The sequence below is a fragment of the Macaca fascicularis genome, chromosome 8, assembly GCF_037993035.2.
Source record: "Macaca fascicularis isolate 582-1 chromosome 8, T2T-MFA8v1.1".
Lineage (NCBI taxonomy): Eukaryota > Metazoa > Chordata > Mammalia > Primates > Cercopithecidae > Macaca > Macaca fascicularis.
Window position 1 is genome coordinate 26,447,672 of NC_088382.1, and position 21,677 is coordinate 26,469,348.

Below are 21,677 nucleotides of genomic sequence, written 5' to 3' on the forward strand. Positions count from 1 at the left end.
GTGATGCACATCTGTAATCCCAGCTACTCGGGAGGCTAAGGCAGGAGAATCACTTGAACCTGGAGGCGGAGGTTGTGGTGAGCTGAGATCTTGCCACTGCACTCCAGCCTGGGCAACAGAGTGAGACTCCACCTCAAAATAAAATACAATAGAATAGAATAAATACAGATGATTTTAGGTTTAAAAAAAATACGATTCAATCCTGAGCTATTTGCAAGGGATATACTTAAGTTCATACAAAGATTTTAAATAAAAGGATCAAAAAAGGGACTGTATCTGAGGTAGGAAGTGGGACTGGACTCCAGAGGCGGGGTTTAGGCACTGGACTAAGTTGAGGATTAGCTAAAACAGGGACGAGGTGGAAGCAGCTTTTCATACGACATGTTCACCATTGTGCCATGTCAGTTTACCACTGCCATGCTGACACCCAAATTTACCACCTCTTTCCATGGCAACAACCCAATGACCTGGAAGTTACAGCCCTTTTTCTAGAAATGTCTGCATAACCTGCCCCTTGATTTGCATATAATTTAAAATGGGTATAAATGACTGCAGAACTGCCTCACCTGACCTCAAACAATTTGCTCCCCTCAGCCTCTCAAAGTACTGAGATTACAGGCGTGAGCCACTGTGCCCAGCCCAGACATAATTTTTTAAAAGGTGAAAATGTGAGCCTAAAACCAGAAGGAAACAGTTTCAACTCGTAATTGACAAAGTCCTACAAATCTAAAAGAAAAAGAAAACCTCAAAGGGGATAAGGAGCCAGTAAGGTGCATGAACAATCAATTCTCAAGAGGGAAAAAGGCAGTTTTCAGAGTGGGAAGCGGGAAGAGTGGTGAGGAGGGTGCCTTAGGCAGGTCTGGCTGCCTTAATACAATCCGGCAGACTGGGTGCTTAACTGAAATGCACTCTTTCGCAGCCCTGGAGGCTGGCAGTCCAAGGTCAAGGTGCTGGCAGGGTCGATTCCTTCTCAGGCCTCTCATTGGCTTGTGGGTGGCCGCCTTCTCCCTGTGTCTTCACATGGGCTCCCTCCTATGAGAGTCTGTGTGCTAATCTCCTCTTCTTGTAAGGACAACAGTCTCATTGGATTAAGGGCCACCCTAATGACCTAATGTTAACTTCATTACCTCTTTAAAGCCCATATCTCCAAATACAGTCACATTCTGAGGTGCTGGGGGTTAGGACTTCACCATATGATTTTTTTTTTTTTTCTTTGAGACAGTCTCGCTCTGTCGCCAGGCTGGAGTGCAGTGGCCGGATCTCAGCTCACTGCAAGTTCCGCCTCCTGGGTTCAAGCGATTCTCCTGCCTCAGCCTCCTGAGTAGCTGGGACTACAGGCGCCCACCACCACGCCTGGCTAATTTTTGTATTTTTAGTAGAGAAGGGGTTTCACCGTATTGGCCAGGATGGTCTCGATCTCTTGACCTCCTGATCCGCCTGCCACTGCCTCTCAAAGTGCTGGGATTACAGGCATTGAGTTACCATGCCCAGCCACACCATACGATTTTTTGGGGGCGTGGGGAGACATCAGCCCATAAAAGAAGGTCTGCCTAAGTAGAGAGCAATAGGAGTAGGGTGTCAGCAGCGGCCAGTTCCCAGGTATACACTGGAGCCAGAACCCACAGGTTCCCGAAGGCTTAAGGTAGGGTGGGAAGGGAGAAATAAAGGGTGATTAATACACTGTGGGCTTGAACGAGTGGGTGGGCGCTGGTGCCATATATTGAGATGGTGAGAACTTGAGGAGGAATAAACTTGAAGGTCAGCCTAGGATGGAACCCGAGGCATTCCAGCTTTTAGAGGTTGAGTAGGAGAGGAGGAGCCAGAAAAGAAAACCAAAAGGGGCTGGGGAGGAAAAAGGAAACCCGAACCTATAAGGTAATGGAAACTGAGAATGGCCATCATTGAGTTGTGCTGAGAACCAGGCAGTGGGAGCCCTCTGTTCCAGGGGCAGGCACAGAGGGAGGCATTGTCTGCGGATGAGAGAAAAACAAGAAGAGAACCCAGTCTGTTTTTCACTATCACCGTGTGCTGACAGTTCTAAACAATGTGGGGGATTTATTGGTCTAAGTTCCAAATAACTATTGTGGTTATCTGAGCTTCAGTGGGCACATTCCTATCACCTGGGCTTTACTAACCCTTGTACTTGGAAGTTCATTCAGAGAACTCACAATGATACCGGCGGCTGCCTCACATACTCAGTTTGCAGGTAGGTTCTTAACGGTTTGGAATCACTAGAGCTCATTTGTGGTTGCAGCTTGTCTTCAACCCTTATGATAATATGTATTCCTGGGTTTAAATAGTAGCTTCAAAATAAGCCAGGACAGTGTAGTAATTGTAAAGACCAAGGACACAGAGCATGAGTTACTGTAATTATGTCATTGTCTATGGCCACTTGGAGTTTTGCTTGTGTTTAACATTCAAAACAGTGGGCTGGGCGCGGTGGCTCATGCCTGTAATCCCAGCACTTTGGGATGCTGCGGCGGGTGGATTACTTGAGTCTAGGAGTTCAAAACTGACGTAAGCAACATAGGAAGACCCCATCGCTACAAAAATTAAAAAATTAACTGGGCATGGTGGCACACGCCTGTGGTCCCAGCTACTCAGGAGGCTGAGGTGGGAGGATCATTTGGGCCTGGGAGGTTGAGGCTGCAGTGAGCCATGATTGTGCCAATGCACTTCAGCCTGGGCAACCCTATCTATCTCAAATAAATAAATAAATAAATAAATAAATAAATAAATAAATAAAACTGTGGAAAAGAACAAACCACGTGGTATACTTTTATTTGGTAAGTGAAAATTTTAGTTCATGCATGAAATATTTTACCAACTTTGAATATCTTTAAATGGAAATTTATTCTTTTCAAAGTGTTCATTGTTGTTCAGATAAAGAACAAATCAAGACAGTGCTGATTATTACGTATTACTATGTAATTATTGCCAAAAATAACTCTGTTGTTTGGAGGAGGAAGATGTTTAAAAATGATCAGTTCGCCTGGTATCAAATATGCTAGTTATGCCACCAAAATAGTCAATATTTTATCTTCAACTATAAATACATAAGGGTAAAGCTTACTGTCTCCTGGAGGAGTATTTATCCTTTTATTTATTTGTTTATTTATTTTGAGACAGGTTTCACTCTGTTGCCCAGGCTGGAGTGCAGTGGCACAATCATGGCTCACTGCAGCCTTGATCTCCTGGACCCAAGTGATCCTCCCACCTCAACCTCCTGAGTAGCTGGGACCACAAGCATGTGCCACCTCACCTGGCTAATCTTTGGTATTTTTTGTAGAGATAGGTTCTTGCTCTGTTGCCCAGGCTTTTCTTAAATTCCTGAGTTCAAGAGATCCACCCGCCTCAGCCTCCCAAAGTGCTGGGATTACAGGTGTGAGCTACTGCACTTGGCCTTATCCTTTTAATTGCAGAAGTTGGTGAGGAAAATAATTCAGAGGTAACTCTGGCCAACACAGAGAAATTCTGGGCGAGTTGAGGAAAACATCAAATGAACTGTGTCGGCATTCATATTAAATTAGCTGATGGCCCCATCTGTATTTTCACAGAAATGACTCGTGTGGTGTTTTAGTTTACTGAGTTTCCTTGAATATTTTCTCTTTTTCCAAAGCCATAAAAACTAGTGATTTCCTAATATTTCCCTCTCAAGGCCGTAAAGAGGCTTTTTAGGAAGTTGAAGGGAGGGAATTGGAAAGTTAGACTCCAAGCCCCTCAGCCCAGCTTCCACCAGAACAGACCCCATTTAAAGTCCAGGTGTTATGGGCTAAATCGTGACCCCTCTACATTCACTCATTGCAGCCCTAACCACCCCCCAGTCCTCCTCCACTCTGAAATGTGACTGCATTTGGAGATCAGGTCTTTAAAATGGTGATTGGGTTAAAATAAGGTTGTTAGGGTGGGCCCTAATCCAGTAAGACTGGAGTCCATATAAGAAGAGGAAATTTGGGGGTCAGGCATGGTGGCTCACGCCTGTAATCCCAGCACTTTGGGAGGCTGAGGCAGGTGGATCACAAGGTCAGGAGATCGAGACCTTCCTGGCTAACATGGTGAAAACCCATTTCTACTAAAAAAAAAAAAAAAAAAAAAAATTAGCCGGGCATGGTGGCAGGCGCCTGTAGTCCTAGCTACTCGGGAGGCTGAGGCAGGAGAATCGCTTGAACCCAAGAGGTGGAGGTTGCAGTAAGCCGATATCGTGCCACTGCACTCTAGCCTGGCTGACAGCAAGACTCTGTCTCAAATAATAATAATAATTTGCTGGACATTGTGCATGCCTATAATCCCAGCTACTCAGGAGGCTGAGGCACGAGAATTGCTTGAGCCCAGGAGGCAGAGGTTGCAGTGAGCTGAGACTGCGCCATTGCACTTTGGCCTGGGAGAGAGAGCAAGACTCTGTCTCAAAAAAGAAAAAAAAAAGAAGAAGAAGAGGAAAATTGGACACAGAGAGACATCAGGGGTGCACGGTGCACAGAAGGACCACCACGTGAAGAGGCAGCAAGTGGTCAGCCATCTGCCAGCCAGGGAGAGGGGCCTCAGAGGAAACCCAACCCTGCTGACATCTTGATCATGGACTTCCAGTCTCTAGAACAGTGCGAAAATATATTTCTGTTGTTTAAGCCATCCAGCCTGTGCTACTTTGGTATGGCAGCCCTGGCAAGCTAATTCACCAGGGTAGTATTTGTTTGAGCAGAGGGTTCCACAGCTAATAACTGTTGGAAATCACTGGAATGGAGCACGAGCTTTGGGATGTTCACCTCGGTTGGAAGCACAGTATTGCTGTTTAGTAGCACGTTAATATTGGGCCATTTACTGAATGCTGGGACCCAATTTTTATGTCTGTAAACTGGGGTAATAACACCTACTTGGCGGGATTTCCATGGGGATTGTATGGGGTAATGGATGTAAAGTGCCAGGTGCACAGTACAAGCCCAATTAATGAGGATACTGACCCCAGCCCTCCCCAGGACCTGGGCTGGGCAGACACTGCTCTAGTGACTTTAGTGACGCCATGTCCTGCCCAATGGGACTGCACTGGGGAGGGCTGGAAATCAGTGCACTTTGCAATTAAGGGAGAGTCATTTTAAAAAATGTTTGCTTAGTTAATACATTTTCAAAATTTTGCCAAATTTGCAAGTAGTGCTACTTTGAATGATTTGGGAAGAATAAAAAATAGGTATAGCCTATAGCTTATGAAAATTGCATGCCTATATATATATATATATTTTTTTTTTTTTTTTTTTTTTTTTTTTTTTGAGACGGAGTCTCACTCTGTCACCCAGGCTGGAGTGCAGTGGCGTGATCTCAGCTCACTGCAAGCTCTGCCTCCTGGGTTCATGCCATTCTCCTGCCTCAGCCTCCTGAGTAGCTGGGACTACAGGCGCCTGCCACCACACCCGGCTAATTTTTTGTATTTTTAGTAGACATGGGGTTTCACCGTGTTAGCCAGGATGGTCTCAATCTCCTGACCTCATGATCTGCCCGACTTGGGCTCCTTAAGTGCTGGGATTACAGGCATGAGCCACCGCGCCTGGCCTCGCATGCCTATATTATACATACACTACAGAGATATACATTTGGATACATACATTACAGACAATTTTATGTGAAAAGAGCAGGAGTCTAAAGAGGAAACAACTGATAATCATAGCACTCAGAGACAACCACTGCCCACATTTCAGTGTATTTTCCTTCACTGTCTTTTCTATTGCCTTTTTTTTTTTTTTTTTTTTTCTTCCTTGAGATGGAGTCTGGCTCTGTCACCCAGGCTGGAGTGCAGTGGCTCAAGCTCAGCTCACTGCAGACTCCGCCTCCCGGGTTCAAGCAATTCTCCTGCCTCAGCCTCTGAGTAGCTGGGATTACAGATGCCTACCATAACGCCTGGTTAGTTTTTGTAATCTTAGTAAACATGGGGTTTCACCATGTTGGCCAGGCTGGTCTTGAACTCTTGGCCTCAAGTTATCTGCCTGCCTCCGACTCCCAAAGTTCTGGGATTACAGGAGTGAGACGCTGCGCCCAGCCTCTGTTGCCTTTTGTTTAGTAAGTAAGATCAATTTTGTGTCCTTTTTTTTTTCATAACCTTTGAACTTTTAAACATAGGTACTTCTTATGCTGTTACAAAGGCTTAATATTCATTTTTAGTATCTATTTTTCCTCCATCCCCTTGGACCCCAGTGGGGCCACAGACAGGCTCTGATGTGAGGTTGCCTTTTGAGCTAGAGAAAATAAGTCTGGATTTTTTTTCAAATTATTTTATTTTATTTTATTTTACTTTTTGAGACTGAGTCTCGCTCTGTTGCCCAGGCTGGAGGGCAGTGGCGTGATCTCGGCTCACTGCAACCTCCGCCTCCTGGGTTCAAGTGATTCTCTTGCCTCAACCTCCCAAGCAGCTGGAATTACAGGCACCCACCAACATGCCTGGTTAATTTGTATTTTTAGTAGAGACAGGGTTTCACTGTGTTGACCAGGCTACTCTCAAACTCCTGACCTCAGGTAATCTCCCTGCCTTGGCCTCCCAAAGTGTTGGGATTACAGGCATGAGCCGCCATGCCGGGCCATAAATCTGCATTGGGAGGTAGTGTCCAAATTTCTGCAAAGTCATTTCATTGTAAGGAGACCTTCACAGGAGACCCCCTCACCCCATCTGGGTTCCCATGACTCTGGCCCTTTAAGAAGAGGCTAGAACTCTGGAGAGGTTGAGGTCTCCTTGGAACTGAGGGGCAACAAAAGTGTCAGAGATTTGGGGAGTGTGGTGGGGACTCTCCTGGCTGGGGTGGCACACACAGAGGCTAATCAGGTAGAGCGGGAACCAGGGAAGATGACTCATTCCCCTCTCCCACCAGCCCCTGCACCTCCGCACCCTCCCCTCTCTCCCACTTTCCCTCTCTAGTTCTGGCTCCTTCTCCACCATCTCTGCCTTTCTCTGCCCTTTAATCACTCCCACTGCCTTGGCTCCAGAATGCTCTTCACTTCTGAAAACAGCTCTGGCTTGTAAGAGTTTCTCAGTTGATTTTTGGCTGGGCACGGTGGCTCAAGCCTGTAATCCCAGCACTTTGGGAGGCCAAGACGGGCGGATCACGAGGTCAGGAGATCGAGACCATACTGGCTAACACGGTGAAACCCCGTCTCTACTAAAAAAAATACAAAAAATTAGCTGGGTGAGGTGGTGGGCGCCTGTAGTCCCAGCTACTCAGGAGGCTGAGGCAGGAGAATGGCGTAAACCCAGGAGGCGGAACTTGCAGTGAGCTGAGATCTGGCCACTGCACTCTAGCCTGGGCGACAGAGCGAGATTCCGTCTCAAAAAAAAAAAAAGTTTCTTAGTTGATTTTCTTGGATTTTTTAGGTTAAAAAAGAAAAAATCAAAGGTCAGGTGCGGTGTCTCATGCCTGTAATCCCGGCACTTTGGGAGGCTGAGGCAGGAGGATGGCTTGAGCCAGGAGTTCAAAACCAGCCTGGGCAACATAGTGTGACCTCCGTCTCTACAAAAAAATACAAAAATTAGTCGGGTGTGCTGGCGTGCGTCTGTAGTTCCGGGTACCAGAGGCAGGAGGATGGCTTGAGCCCAGGAGTCCAGGTTACAGTGAGCTATGATCATGTCACTACACTCCAGGCTGGGTGACAGAGGGAGACTTTGTCTCAAAAGCAAACAAACGAACGAACACAACAACCCACCAAAAACACAAATATTCTGCAAACAGTGAGAAGTTGATCTCCTCAAATGTCTGAACTTTCCGGTTTTTATGTCAATTTGCTTTTGTTAGTACCGCTTTAAAAAAAGGTAAACACTAGAGGCATGGATACAAAGCCTTGACTTGTCCTGAAGTGAATGTGGTTCCTCTGTGATTCTCTATTTAGCCCTGTGTGGTGTTTTGATCAGTCTATTTGGATCCTTAAATGAATTTGCATCGAGTTCTTCTAAGTGTGAGTTGGGTAAAGAACATATAACAATGTTTCGCTTTTTGAACCTTTTTTTTTTTTTGAGATGGAGTCTCTCTCTCCAGGGTGGAGTGTGCAGTGGCGCAATCTCGGCTCACTACAAACTCTGTCTCTTGGGTTCAAGTGATTCTCATGCCTCAATCTCCCCAGTAGCTGGGATTACAGAAGTACACCACCACACCCGGGGTTTTGCCATGTTGGCCAGGTTGGTCTCAAACTCCTGACCTCAAGTGATCCACCCACCTTGGCCTCCCAAAGTGCTGGGATTACAGGCATAAGCTACCACGCCCAGCCTATTTTTAATCCATTTTAATGTTTGTAATATAATTGAATTATCCCACCTCTGGTTTCCTTAAAACACTTTGGTATTACTTCTATCACTGATTTTTTTTTTTTTTTTTTCTGGCTTCCTCTCCCTCCCCAGTTACATTTTTCTATATGGGCAGTGTTTCTTTCTTAACCAACTTCCCTAACTTCTGGCAATTATTTGGAAAACATAGCATTTACTGACTTTGCCACAGTTATATGCCTCTGCTCCTACCCCCGACACTTTGGAATGTACTCCGGGGTTCCTGTCCCAATTTATGGCAATAAAGAAATTGCTGCCGGGCGCGGTGGCTCACGCCTGTAATCCCAGCACTTTGGGAGGCCGAGATGGGTGGATCATGAGGTCACGAGATCGAGACCATCCTGGCTAACACGGTGAAACCCCGTCTCTACTAAAAAATACAAAAAACGAGCCAGGTGAGGTGGCAGCCGCCTGTAGTCCCAGCTACTCGGGAGGCTGGGGCAGGAGAATGGTGTGAACCCGGGAGGCGGAGCTTGCAGTGAGCTGAGATCCGGCCACTGCACTCCAGCCTGGGCGACAGAGCGAGACTCTGTCTCAAAAAAAAAAAAAAGAAAAGAAATTGCTTTTGTTATTACATTCTATAGCCCTCCTTTCAAGATTTATAATATTTGTATACCATTTTGTTACTCTGATTATTTAAGTTAATTGATGTTTTAAGTAAATGACTTAGCACAAGGCGTCTTCTCCCAGGACATCCCAGCTTGTGAATCATATATCTGAATTCGTCTCTTGATTGTCGGGACCATGTCTTCCAGTGGCTTTCCGGGAAGGACCGTGAATGTCAAAGCATAACTCAGAAATATTTCGTTAGCTGGGTAACTAGTTCACAAGCACACCAAGGAGACAGCCATTAGATTCTTACCAAGGGACAAAGACCTAAACGAACAAACAAAGAAACCAATGCGAGGACTGATAAAGAAGAAAAAGGTGCCAGCCTAGACAGGGTGATTTTTCTAATGATTAGCTGGAGGTTATCAAAGAGGCTAGTCTGGGCGATCTATGCTGGAAGAGATTGAAGAGCTCACTAGAGAAAAAAAAAAAGTTATCTGTGGATTTTGCAAGACGTCTTTTGAGTTAAGCTATGCGGTACACGTGGCAGGCTGTCCCCACACAGTGTCTGCCAGTATGGCCTGGCGTCTCCACCTGACAGGCCAGCATCACTCCATTTCTCTTGGCAGAATGTGACTGCAGGTTTGAGAATATCTTTCTATTGCCATCACAGTTTACAGGATTTTCCAGTCTTAACATTTTCCATGTAAAATTCTACAGATACTGTTCCGTTGTTTTCCGGCAGATGAGTTGCTAGGAAAAATCTGTCAGCCACTTAATTTTTTTCTTTTGAATTTTGCCTAAATCAAAATTCATTTTTTTAATCCTCAGAGAAAATATTTTTACCATAATCTGGATCAACCTTTTATTTATATGTTTATTTTCTAGAACACCATTTTAATCTGTAGATTCACATTTTCTTGTGTTTTAATAAGATATTGTTGCATTTACATTGTGTGTGTGTGTGTGTGTGTGTGTGTGTGTGTGTGTGAGACAGGGTCTCACTCTGTCACCTAGGCTGGAGTACAGTGGCACAACCACAGCTCACTGCAGCCTCAACCTCCCAGGCAAAAATGATCCTCCCACCTCAGCCTCCAAAGTAGCTGGGACTACAGGCATGCGCTACCATGCCTGGCGAATTATTATTATTATTATTATTATTATTATTATTATTTTTGAAACGGAATCTCGCTCTGTCGCCCAGGCTCCAGTGCAGTGGTGTGATGATCTCCGCTCACTGCAAGCTCCGCCTCCTGGGTTCACGCCATTCTCCTGCCTCAGCCTCCTGAGTAGCTGCGACTACAGGCGCCCACCACCACGCCCTGCTAATTTTTTTGTATTTTTAGTAGAGACGGGGTTTCACCGTGTTAGCCAGGATCATCTTGATCTCCTGACCTTGTGATTCGCCGTTTGCTACCCCATGTGCCCTGGATTCAATCCTTTCATAATCTTTCAATTATACTTCCAGTTTTGGGTAAAATTCTGTAGCTCACACCCAGCCTGCTTCTCCCACTGATAAGGTACATCTAATTTATTTAACCCCTGACTTTGGTACCTGGCTATTGGCCACAGGATTAAGATAATCCTAGACTGGGCGCGGTGGCTCATGCCTGTAATCCCAGCACTTTAGGAGGCCGAGGTGGGCAGATCACCTGAGGCCAGGAGTTTGAGACCAGCCTGGCCAACATAGTGAAACCCCATCTCTACTAAAAGTACAAAATTTAGCCGGGCATGGTTGCACATGCCTGTAGTCCCAGCTACTCGGGAGGCTGAGGCAGGAGAATTGCTTGAACCCAGGAGGGTGCAGTGAGCCGAGACTGTGCCACTGCACTCCAGCCTGGATGACAGAGTGAGACTGCCTCAAAAAAAAAAAAAAAAAAAAAAAAAAAAGACAATTGTAATGACATGCTAAAGTTGGAGAGTCTTCACCTTGGGGTGTTAAAAAGCAGGGGGTTGACAGGCTAGATCTGGGTTTGAGTTCCAACTCTCTGGGTCTCCTTTGGCTAAACCTCAGTTTATCCCCATACCATATGGGTAATAATTTTCATCTGAGAGGGCCGCTACAAAGTTTAAAGTGCAATTTGTATGGCAAGCTTTATGTCAATAAGTAGCAACTATCTTGATTTTTGTAAGCCTTTACTCCATATCACCGGTTTTCAACATTGTTGACTCTAGCTTTGCTGGTTTGATGATGAACATGATTGCCTCTTTCACGTCTTTCCATAGCTCTGACAGTTCCCTTTCATCTCAATTCATAGCTTACGCATTGAACATGGAAATCAGGCTTTGACCTCCTTGAGAGTGTGAAGCAGTTATTAACTGGAAATTTCTTGTTTTCTCAAGAGAGTCTTCCAAAATATTCTTATCCTGTATCTGTTCCTTGCTCTGGTTTCTTCCTTTCTCTCTCTCTCTTTCTTTCTTTCTCTCTCTCTCTTTCTTTCTTTCTCTCTCTCTCTCTTTCTTTCTTTCTTTCTTTCTTTCTTTTCTTTCTTTCTTTCTCTTTCTTTCGAAATTCTGCCCATCGTTTGTGCTGCTTTTGTTGCATTTATTCACCTTTGAACGGTGACCATTCTGCCTTACCTGCTGTTTGCCCCCAAAGGTGTGGGTAGCTGTGCTTTGACTCCCTTCCCTGTTTATCTAGGAATCTCTAGATAACCTCTACCCATGATGGAGACCTGGACACTGATACCTTTTTTCCTGTTTAACCTCTGAGTTGCCTAAAGAGGGTTTGGTAGAAACTAGAAACTAGATTCCTGGACAGCCTTCCCCGGGAGCTTGTTCCTACTGAGTCTCTCTCTGAATTTGTTGAACACCTCAATAGCATGACCCAGCTCTAAAGAGGTGGGGACATAGCTTGCTTCCTGGGTTTTGGGTTTGTTCCTCCATTTCGGGGAGGTACAGCGACTTTGTCAAAAAAGCTGGGCCTGTGTTTTCAGAGAAAACATGTGGTGCTAAGTGGACTTGCCTCTCAGCCTCACATGCCCAGTCCAGGGAACCTGGGCAGACAAAACAATGCCACGGTGTGGCCTGCTCCCACTTCCATTAAGCCAGCGTGAAGTGTGGGTAGGGCTGGTGGAACCAGAATCCAAACGGGTGCCCCCTGCTCATCCTTTTTCCCCTGGAGTTGAATGCCCTCCAGTCTAGGCACGGGGGACCTGTCAGATCTCCCGAATCTCCTCTCACAACCATGCTCAGAAAGGAAATTCATGACTCAGCTCCCTGAGTTCTGTCTGCACTTCAGTTTTGTCTTTATTCTAGGCCCTTTTTTATTCTTCTTGCTGGGTATCTGAGAAGATAGGTTTTGTAAATATAATATAATTCCACTGTCATTTTTAGAAATGCTTTGGAAAAATGTGAGACAGCAAAATGCATCTAATTTTTTCTCCATTTCTCCATCCCCAAGCCACTTCTCCCAGTCAGCTTTTTGAGGGACAGCCCTCCCTCCCCCATCCTGCCTGTACCTTATGTCAGAGCCCACTCAGACTGCCCCACCCCTGACCAAAACCTAGGTCTTAAGTGCCCTTAGGTGAGTGCTTCCAGATTCAGAGTGACCAAGGGATTGCATTTTCATTACTTTCAGGGAACAGAACGATTTCAACCCTGGTCTCCTAGATTATAATCATCCATCCCACAGGCTGTCTGATGGCAAGAATTTTAAGCCCCATTTAAGGTGGACGCTAGAATTATTTCTAGATGGAGCAAAGTAGCACAGGTTGCTGAGCTGCAAATCACTGCGATAGTGACTGGCCAACCCAGTAACCCACAAGGCTAGCATGCCTTGTCAGTGCCACTGTGGTGTGAATTAGACTTTTTTACAGGTGACATCAATGCGGGAGAAGGAAGGGCAATGATGGGCAAGAGTGCTGGAATATCTGATGCTCAGAAACTTCCTTCCTCTTTATTCCTCTGTTAGGTCCCTGGGGAGGGGAACAATGAATGGGAAACTCTAGCACCGCCGCTAGCTAGCATATAGCACTATTAGGTTGGTGCAAAAGTAATTGCAGTTTTTTACTTAATGGTAAAACCACAATTACTTTTGCACCAACCTATTAGTAGCTGAACAAAAGTGTTTGTTGAACTTAATTGATCCTGGAAGACTGTGCCAACATTGAGGACAAAAAGAAAAAAGCCCATCTTGGAATCAGACCCATCTTTGCTCAAAGTAAGACTCTGGAATGTACTATCTGTGCAACTTGGGGCAAGTTATTTCACCTTTCTGGGTCTTGGTTTTGCCACGAATATGAAAGCTAGTCGTGTCCCTCTAGGAGAAGCGGTTCGTGTTAGTGGCAGGTGCGCCCCCTCCCAATAGGTGACAAGAACACGCCCTCTCCCGTTTCTGCGTTACCTCCCCCAGGCCGCGCGATGGCGCTGCGTCTCCGCAGCGGCCCGGCCTCTCTGGGGCACTCGGGCGCGCTGGCCCCTGGGGACGCCGAGGGCGGCTGCGAAGCGCAGAGAGGCCGTGGTGAGTGCGGCGGCACTAGGGGGTGATCTTCCCGGCCCCCGGGCTCCCGGGTGGGAAGGGGCAGCTGGGCTGCGCTGAGCAGGCCCTCGTGAGCCCCGGGAAGGAACGCAGCGCAGGGTGTGGGGCCACCCTCAGCATCCGACCGCAGGCGGGGACGAGAGCCTTGGGCAGCAGCCGGGAGACCCCTCCCCTGACCGCTGACTTGCCGGGGATCCCTGGCATCACTTCCCCGCCGCCGAGACTTGGACCAGAGGGTTTCTAAGGCCCTTTCGGTGCCGGCGTTGCGGGGTCGCGGGTGATCCCGGGGTCTGTGCTCTGATCCCCGGCCCTGCCCGTCTCTCTTACAGGCTCTCCCACCTGTCACCCTGGCCCTTCTCTGCTTGGACGGTGTCTTCCTCTCCTCAGCTGAGAATGACTTCGTCCACCGGATCCAGGAGGAACTGGACCGCTTTCTGCTGCAGAAGCAGCTGTCAAAGTAGGCTCGTGGGAGGGGCGAGGGTGCCTCTTTGCTGGGAAGGGCAGTGTTCCCGAGCCGCCTGTGTGCCCTCCCCCAGGTGGTGCCTGGCAGCTGGCTCTGACCTTGGCCTTTAGTCTTCATAACGCCAGCTGCCGCTTCCAGCTGCATCTTTGTAATTCTGAGCATCACCCTGAGACTGAAGGGTCCCCGCACAGGGAGGCGGATGGGACCTGTGGGTCCCTGCGGTCACCTCTGTCTATGCTCAGATCCTTTGCAGTCCACCTGGGACCCAGGGGGCGGAAGGGAGGCCAGCGTTAATCCGCGATTAACCTGGGAGTGGACCTGGTAGGGGTCAGGCCCTGGACACCTGCTCAGCGCTTCTTCCCCTCCCTCCCCAGGGTTCTTCTTTTCCCCCCACTCTCCAGTCGCCTCCGGTACCTGATCCATAGAACAGCAGAGAATTTTGATCTCTTGAGCAGCTTCTCCGTTGGGGAGGGCTGGAAGAGGAGGACGGTCATCTGTCACCAGGACATCAGGTGTGTAGCCTCCCACCTTGGAGTGCCTGCAGCAGTGGTGTGTGGGCGGCCAGCCAGCTGGTCAGCCTTTGGAAGGGCAGGGCTGGGTGGAACCAGGGCTGGGACCCCAGGGCTGCTGCCATTCCTAGCCGCAGCCGCTTAACCAGGGCTGCCTTTTGCATCAACAGTGGAGCAGATATGCAGTTTGTGGAATTCACTTGGCAAAATCAGCTATGTGGTTGGGCCAAAAGAGAGAGAGATCTGTTTAAGTAGTGGGTGTGGTGGGGGGGTCTCCCTAGCATTCCTCTCAGTGAGCTTGTGCCCCACAGAGACCAGAAAAGCCCCTGCTGGGCTTGGGTCCCCTCTGTTCCCATGTGCATCTCACAGTGAGCATCTTACTTTAATGACTGTGATCCTAGTGTTTGAAGTGACATGTTTTTCTGATAGCCTAATTCTTAAATGCAAACGCTTACCTGCCTGGTGTGTAATTGAAGATGGACTAATCTCTAATTTTGATCATAGCACTAGAGGGGCGAGCTGGCTGCTCTGGGCTTGTTCAAAAGTGACAGCCTCCACTGTGATGCCTTCCTAAGGGATTTTCGAGGGTCATTTTGGCTGTGGTTTTCGCCTAATGCTGACCTGAATGTCACTCCTGAATGACAAGTGGCTCTAGTAAATCATTTTCCTTTGGGCCCCTATACACTCTGATTACCTCTTCCCATTCCTGCTCCAGGGTACCCAGTTCAGATGGCCTCTCTGGCCCCTGCCGCCCTCCTGCCTCCTACCCCAGCAAGTACCACGGTCCTCGGCCCACCTCCAACCAAGGAGCAGCTGCTCCCCGAGGTGCCCGGGCTGGCCGGTGGTATCGTGGACGCAAGCCAGACCAGCCTTTGTATGTGCCCCGGGTGCTGCGCAGGCAGGAAGAATGGGGGCTGACCTCTACCTCGGGGCTCAAGGGAGAGGCCCCAGCTGGCAGGGATCCAGAAGAACCTGGAGATGTTGGTGCTGGAGACCCCAACTCTGATCAGGGACTCCCTGTGCTGATGACTCAGGGAACAGAGGACCTAAAGAGCCCAGGACAAAGGTGTGAGAATGAGCCGCTGCCGGACCCTGTTGGCCCTGAGCCCCCGGGGCCTGAGAGTCAGTCAGGGAAGGGAGACAGGGTGGAGACGGCCACACGGTTTGGGTCCACCCTGCAGCTAGACCTGGAAGAGGGGAAGGAGAGTCCGCTGGAGAAGAGGCTCGTGGCAGAGGAGGAAGAGGACGAAGAGGAGGTGGAAGAGGACGGCCCCAGCAGCTGCTTGGAAGACGATTACACTGAGCTGCTGCAGGAGGTGATGAGGCTCTTGAGCCCAGAAAGGGAGGGCGGAGGTGAGGTGGGTGTGGCCGTGGGTAGGGCTGGGTGTTGGGTGACAGGGATTCCTTAGGGAACACAGGAGAGGAGGTGTGGATTTGGGTCCCAGCCCAGCCATGTAGGAGCTGCTTGACCCTGGGCAAGTTATTTTGTGTTGCTGAGTCTCAGTTTCCTCATCTGAAACTAAAACCAGATAACACAGCCTTCACTAGGTCACGGACTCTGTGTACAAGTACGCCGTCCTGTGTTACGGATGCCAGTCATGGAAATTACTCTTTAGCCTGAAGTTTTATCTTACAAATCTTGTTTCCTGGGGACCGTGTGACTGCCCCTGAGACTGGCTGTGGGTTCGGTTGGGAGAGTAGAATCTTTTATGGCTATTTTATACATGAAGAATGCAGACCACAGACCTGCCAAATATCACAGCGCTAGGAGGGGAAGGAAGGGTCTTGGACTTGCCCAGCTCTGCCTCTTAACTGACTTTGCAACTTTGGGAAAAATTACTTAACTCTTGGGCCTTCAGTTTCCCCATCTGTAAAGCAGCTTTCTAGAATATAGTTTTCAGGATTCTATGGAACGTTGTGTGTGTAATTGCCAGTCACTTAGTGGGGACTCCATACAAGTAAATGCCCTCCCGTAAAACCCACGCTTCTTGACCTTCCAGCCCAGCCTGCCTGCTGCTGCCCTTCCCAGACTTTTGCTGTGAGGGCCCCTTCTCCCCGCAGAGCTCTCAGCGCACGGGCTAGTGGTTTGGAGCTCTGCGTGTCCAGGCTCCCCTTGCTAAAGGGTCCGATCTCTCCTAGATCACAGACAACCTGACGAAGAAGGAGATTCAGATAGAGAAGATCCACTTGGACACGTCCTCCTTTGTAGAGGAACTGCCTGGAGAGAAGGACCTTGCCCACGTGGTAGAGATCTATGACTTTGAACCAGCGCTCAAGACGGAGGACCTGCTGGCAACGTTTTCTGAGTTCCAGTGAGTGGTGGCTGGGGAGGTGCTGCCTTCAGAGAGAAGCTAGGACACGCTTTGTAGCTGGGGGTGCTTGCCTGCCCCACTCCCAGTGCCTAATGCTTCAGCAAGAGAGACAGAAAGTGGGTGTGTTGCCTGGGTTCTGTATTCCTGGGCAGTTCACCCTGCCAGCCATCCTTGGGGAAAGAGAGCACTGATTTGTTGGTCGTAGATACACCCTGGAGGCCCTAGACCTGGGCTAGCCCCTCTGCCTGGCCACATGCCTGCCAGGACCCCATGTACCCTCCCTCAGTCTCGAGGGACATGACAGCCCCCTCTCTTCCCCTTGCCCACCTCCCAGCGGCGCTCAGTGGGTCTCCAGCAGGCTACAGGCCAGCTCCATGTGGCAACTGTTTCTAGGGTACACTGAGCAGCCTGCTGGGGCAGAGTGGAGGTTGGGATGGTGGCCAGAGTCTGCATTGAGAGACACGACTTCCCTCCTCCTCAGCTTCCCCACATGCCTTTAGATCGACCCTCCTGTCTTTCCTTCTTTTTTCTTTTCCTTTTTATTCTCATTTTGCCTTCTCCCCTTCCCCTTCTTTGTTCCTGCTCAGGCTTTCTTTCTCTTCTTTTGTTTTGAGACAGGATCTTGCTCTTTTGCCCAGGCGGGAGTGCAGTGGTGCGATCACAGCTTGCTGCAGCCTCAACCTCCTGGGCTCAAGTGATCCTCCCACCTTGGCCTCCCAAGTAGCTGGGACTACAGGCATGCACCACTGTGCCCAGCTCTGCCTAGGCTTTTGGAAACCCCTTTCTGCATGGCCCTCGTTAACCCTGCTTCCTAAAGCCTTCTTCCCCTGTGCTCTGCCCCTGAGCAGGAGGAGAGCCAAAGGGGTGGCTAGGGGCAACATGTTCTACGCTTGTATTCTCTACGTTGATGGTGCAGCCAGGCTGGGGCCCCTGTGCCTTCCTCAGCCCGGGTAGGGCCACACTGCCTTAGGTCTCTCACAGGCTGCAGGGTAGGTGGCACCTTCCTGAGCAATAGGAAGAAAGCCAACAGGAGCTTGGTGGCCCTGCTGGTTTGAGCTCCTGTTCCCCTCCCCCGCCACAGAAACCCTTTCTTCCCCAGCCTCAGACCCCGTGGCCTTGGCCTGGCCGAGACAAGCCTGTGAGGAGTCTCTTCTTCCTTCGCGTCGTGCCATATGAGCTGTTTGAGTCCTGGCTTCTTTAGTTCTAGAAACTGGTGACCTGCCTGACATATTGACAGGAGTGACGTTTGTCTTTCTGAAGCCAACCATACGGGCTTCAGAGGAAGTTTGCTGCAAATGGTTGTCTCCGTCCCCGAGGAGATGGGACTTTGCCTCCGGCTGGTGGCATCTGTGGGCTGGAGGCGAGGGGGCGCGGCTGCGGGATTCGAAGAGGAGTTTGACCGCTTGCTTTCCTGAATGTGCTGTCTCCTCTCTCCCCGCACAGAGAGAAGGGGTTCAGGATTCAGTGGGTGGATGATACTCATGCACTCGGCATCTTTCCCTGCCTGGCCTCAGGTAAGGCACCCCCGGTGGGCCCGGCCCTCACTCGGATCCCCACTGAGAGGGAGGACTCTTGGTTCCCTGGGTGGAGGCCACCATCTCCTGGGCGCAGGCTCAGCTGAGCCACTGGGCTCTTGGGGTTCTGTTTCCAGCCTAAAACCCAGGGGGAGCCGAGCGGTCTCTGGCCCATAGTAATGCGCCTTAATGAAGAAGCCTTTCCTATTGTGTTAGTGCTTTCAATGAAAAGGCATCAGATTCAGGCGACCTTTGCTGAGGAAGGTCACCGGCCAAGCCCAGCGGAGGTCCCTGTATTAAGTGAAAGCACAGGAAAGTGCTGCTTTAACGGCCAAAAGCATTTGAATTCCGGCGATTTCATATGGTTCAAGTAGACACATTCTTACTCGATTTTCACTTCGGCCTCAAGATATAGGTCAGGTTACCTCCACTGTACAGCTAGGGAGACTTAAGGATCCCAGAGTGTCAGGGGTACACTCCAAGTTACACAGCCTCTCAGTGCCACAGCTGGGGGCGCCACGCTGCCTCCTCATGACTCCAGTGCTCCTGTCCCTCTCAGCCACTTGCCTGCATTGCCTTGTCACACCACACCTTGGTATACACCAAACGTGTATACACCACGCCCCCTTCGCTGGGCTTCCTAGAAACAGCCTTCTGAACTCCTGAGCTGGGGGCTGGGAGCACCACTGCTGGTGGGGTCCAGTCCTCAGGAGGGAGGGGGCAGCATTTAGGGAGGGAACAGGGCACGGTGGGGTCTCAAACCCCAGCAAGGGAGATTGTAGAAAGAAAGGCAGGGAGGGAGGCCAAGAGGCTGCCATGTGCTGTGAGAGGAATGAGCTCTGGCCGGGGTTGGCCATGGCGTTCTGGTCTCCACAGACTACGGCGGGAGCAGGTTCCCTGGGTTCAGTTTCCTCTTCTGTAGAGCAGTGGGCAGCTTGGACCTGAAGCGTCTCCCAGCTCTGCTCTGCCGTACTCTGTAAATAGCCGGGGTGCTGCAGTGCCAGGTGTGACTCAGGACGGTGAACACATGTTCCCTGGAGGGTCCTGAGTGGTGAAAGGGGGAGAGGCTGTGTTTAGCCCTGGGGCTTCGGAAACTGGGAGCCCGCCTCTTCTGATGTCAGAATCACAGCCTCACCAGTGCTCTCCCTGACCAGCCTGGGGTGGGAGTGTCCTCTGAGCGCAGGGGTCCCTGTGCAGGCCTGTGGGGCTCTGGGGGACGAGGCAAGCAGGCGGCAGTCGTCTCTTGCCCATCCAGGGCAGTGTTGGAGCAGCCCTGCCCTGAGCTTCGAACAGGTGCACAACACGGCTGCTGGCGTTCGGGGTGGTTGGTGTGCCGCAGGATCCTGAGGAGGAGGAGGGAGTGACTCTGCACCTGCTTTCTCTCCGCAGCTGCTGAAGCTCTGACCCGGGAGTTCTCGGTGCTCAAGATCCGGCCCCTCACGCAGGGAAGCAAGCAGTCAAAGCTCAAAGCCTTGCAGAGGCCAAGTAAGGAAAGCGGATGTCCGTGGATAGGGAGGCTATGTGTGTGTGTGCGCGTGTGTGCATGTGTGTGTGAGCGTGTGTATGTGCGTGTGTGTCTGGTTTGAGCAGGGTCTTCTCCGTTCATTCTTCCCTCTTGACTTCTCTGCTCTTTGGGAGCCCTGGGCTGCAGTAGCCAGTGGGGCTGGGTTTCCCCTCCCTAGCAGGCCTAGGGGGGTCTAGGGCAGGGGTCTCCCTTGGGGAGTGGCATCTGCCAGCTGCTGTGCAGGGAGGCCCTCGTGCTCACACCCTCTTCTGGGCACCGCTCAGGGGAAAGCTGGTTCTTTCTTCTGGAGGGCCCTGGAAACCGTATCCCACAGGTCCGGGAAGGGCCTGGGCTTTGGAGGACCCCTAAATGGCTCTGTCAGTTACTTCAGTCGGCCTCAGTGACACTGAGGAAGTCACTCAGTGTGTGAGTTGGTTTCTTCTTCTGTAAAATGAGCAGACTCTTCAGTCTGGAGGATTGAATGAGAGCCTGGCATACCTGCCTGGAGCCCTGAGGGCACACAGAAGGTACCAGATAACCGTTAGCGCCTCCCTTTCCCCTTCCCCCTCCAGAAACCATGGTGAGAGATTTTAGACACGAGTTTTCCATGACTTCAAACTAGCAACTAGTAAAATGGGCCTGCAAGAGGCCTGCCGAGGCCGGCTGTGCTCTCATGGGTGGTTACGTAGCCAAAACTGTCCAAGGTTTCTTGGAACAGTAAATATCCTGTCCGTAGCTCAGGATATTTGTGAGCTCTGGGTGTTCCATCCTGACTTGATATCCCTCCCAAAGGACCCTAAAAAGCAGGGAGGTGTGCAGGATGAACCCCTCAGCCCCCTCACTGTAGAGACAGAGAAACAAGGGCATGGAGAGGCAACAGGTTTGGGTCAGCATCCCCTGGGGGGCCAGGATCCCTAAGTGGGCCCCCTCGCACAAGCATCCGGCCACACCACAGGCACAGGTGGGCCCAGGCCTCACACATGTCACACGAGAGGCTGGCTCCGATGGCCTCGACGTCTGCTGTGTTGCTGGTGGAGAGGCAGCCACGGCCTTGTGTTCAGGTCCCCACCGTGGGGCTTTCCTTCTAGAACTCCTGCGTCTGGTGAAGGAGAGGCCGCAGACAAATGTGACGGTGGCCCGGAGGCTGGTGGCCCGGGCCCTGGGACTCCAACACAAAAAGAAAGAGCGGCCTGCTGTCCGGGGTCCGCTGCCGCCCTGAGGCCTGGAGACCCAGCCGGCCTGGATCTGCGCCCTGATGTAGCTGGTGCCCCAACACCATAAGCCTTCACAGATGCCAGAGCAGCCCCGCGCCACCCTCAAGCTTCACCATGGGGTGTGGTGGGCTTTAGTTTAGTCTCACAAATGGAGAAAAAATAAAAACTCACATTGTTCTAATGTGATCGCTTTGAAATGTGGTCTGTGGGGGACGCTAGGGGGTGCTGTTCCACCTTGCAGTGCAGGCCTGTGGCTGCTGAAGGAAGGTCAGTTGAAGAGCTTGGCTGGGAGGAACCCCGCTAGGCCTGCAGGGCCTTTGTGCACAGCCTGCCCAGTTTTGGGAGCTGGGTTGCACCTGCTGTGTAGCACCTGCCCACACTCCTTTGGCAGTTCAGGTATCCAGCCCGCTGGCCTGTGCTGTGGGACAGTTCTGGGACCCCTGGGCTGGTCCTGGTGTTACCTGTCAGTGCCGGTTCTTGCAGAAATAAACGTGAACAAAGGCAAGAGGTGAGATCTGAATGTGCCCCGATGCCCTCATCGATTGTGGTTTGGGTGGAGTTGGTGCTAAGGTTGTCCTACCTACCCTCTAGTTTGCTGGGTCCTAGCATGCTGTTGACACAAGGGGGAGCCCCTGTGTCTGGGTGAGTGGCTGGTTTGGGCCGGCCACCCCCACCGCCACTGAGAATGGCTGGGAGCCCGTCCTGCGAAAGGATGCCCTCTTGCTTTGAGAAGCTGCCTGGTGGCTGTTTAAATCTAGACTTCCCATCCGACCCTAACATAACTGCTACGCCTCCTGACAAGTTTCAGTAAAAACCACAGGAGTGCAAGAAAGGTTATGACCCCT

The 21,677-nt window shown here is 50.4% G+C and overlaps 1 protein-coding gene across 1 annotated transcript; it reads left to right on the top strand.

Moving 5' to 3' along the window:
* Nucleotides 1-9,368: 9,368 nt before the first annotated feature.
* Nucleotides 9,369-21,013, top strand: R3HCC1 (R3H domain and coiled-coil containing 1). Its single transcript, XM_045397744.3, has 9 exons — nucleotides 9,369-9,410; nucleotides 13,146-13,298; nucleotides 13,646-13,773; nucleotides 14,154-14,291; nucleotides 15,004-15,604; nucleotides 16,428-16,600; nucleotides 18,044-18,114; nucleotides 19,504-19,599; nucleotides 20,707-21,013. Exons 1-9 carry the CDS (start codon nucleotides 9,369-9,371, stop codon nucleotides 20,835-20,837), a joined length of 1,533 nt encoding a protein of 510 aa, XP_045253679.3. The 3' UTR covers nucleotides 20,838-21,013.
* The last annotated feature ends 664 nt before the right edge of the window (nucleotides 21,014-21,677 follow it).

Coding starts and splice junctions, on each gene's coding strand:
- R3HCC1 (XM_045397744.3), top strand. CDS start 9,369: ATGCGGTACACGTGGCAGGCTGTCCCCACACAGTGTCTGCCA. Junction 15,605..16,427: donor ACACTGAGCTGCTGCAGGAG/GTGATGAGGCTC, acceptor GATCTCTCCTAG/ATCACAGACAACCTGACGAA. Junction 19,600..20,706: donor CAAAGCCTTGCAGAGGCCAA/GTAAGGAAAGCG, acceptor CTTTCCTTCTAG/AACTCCTGCGTCTGGTGAAG.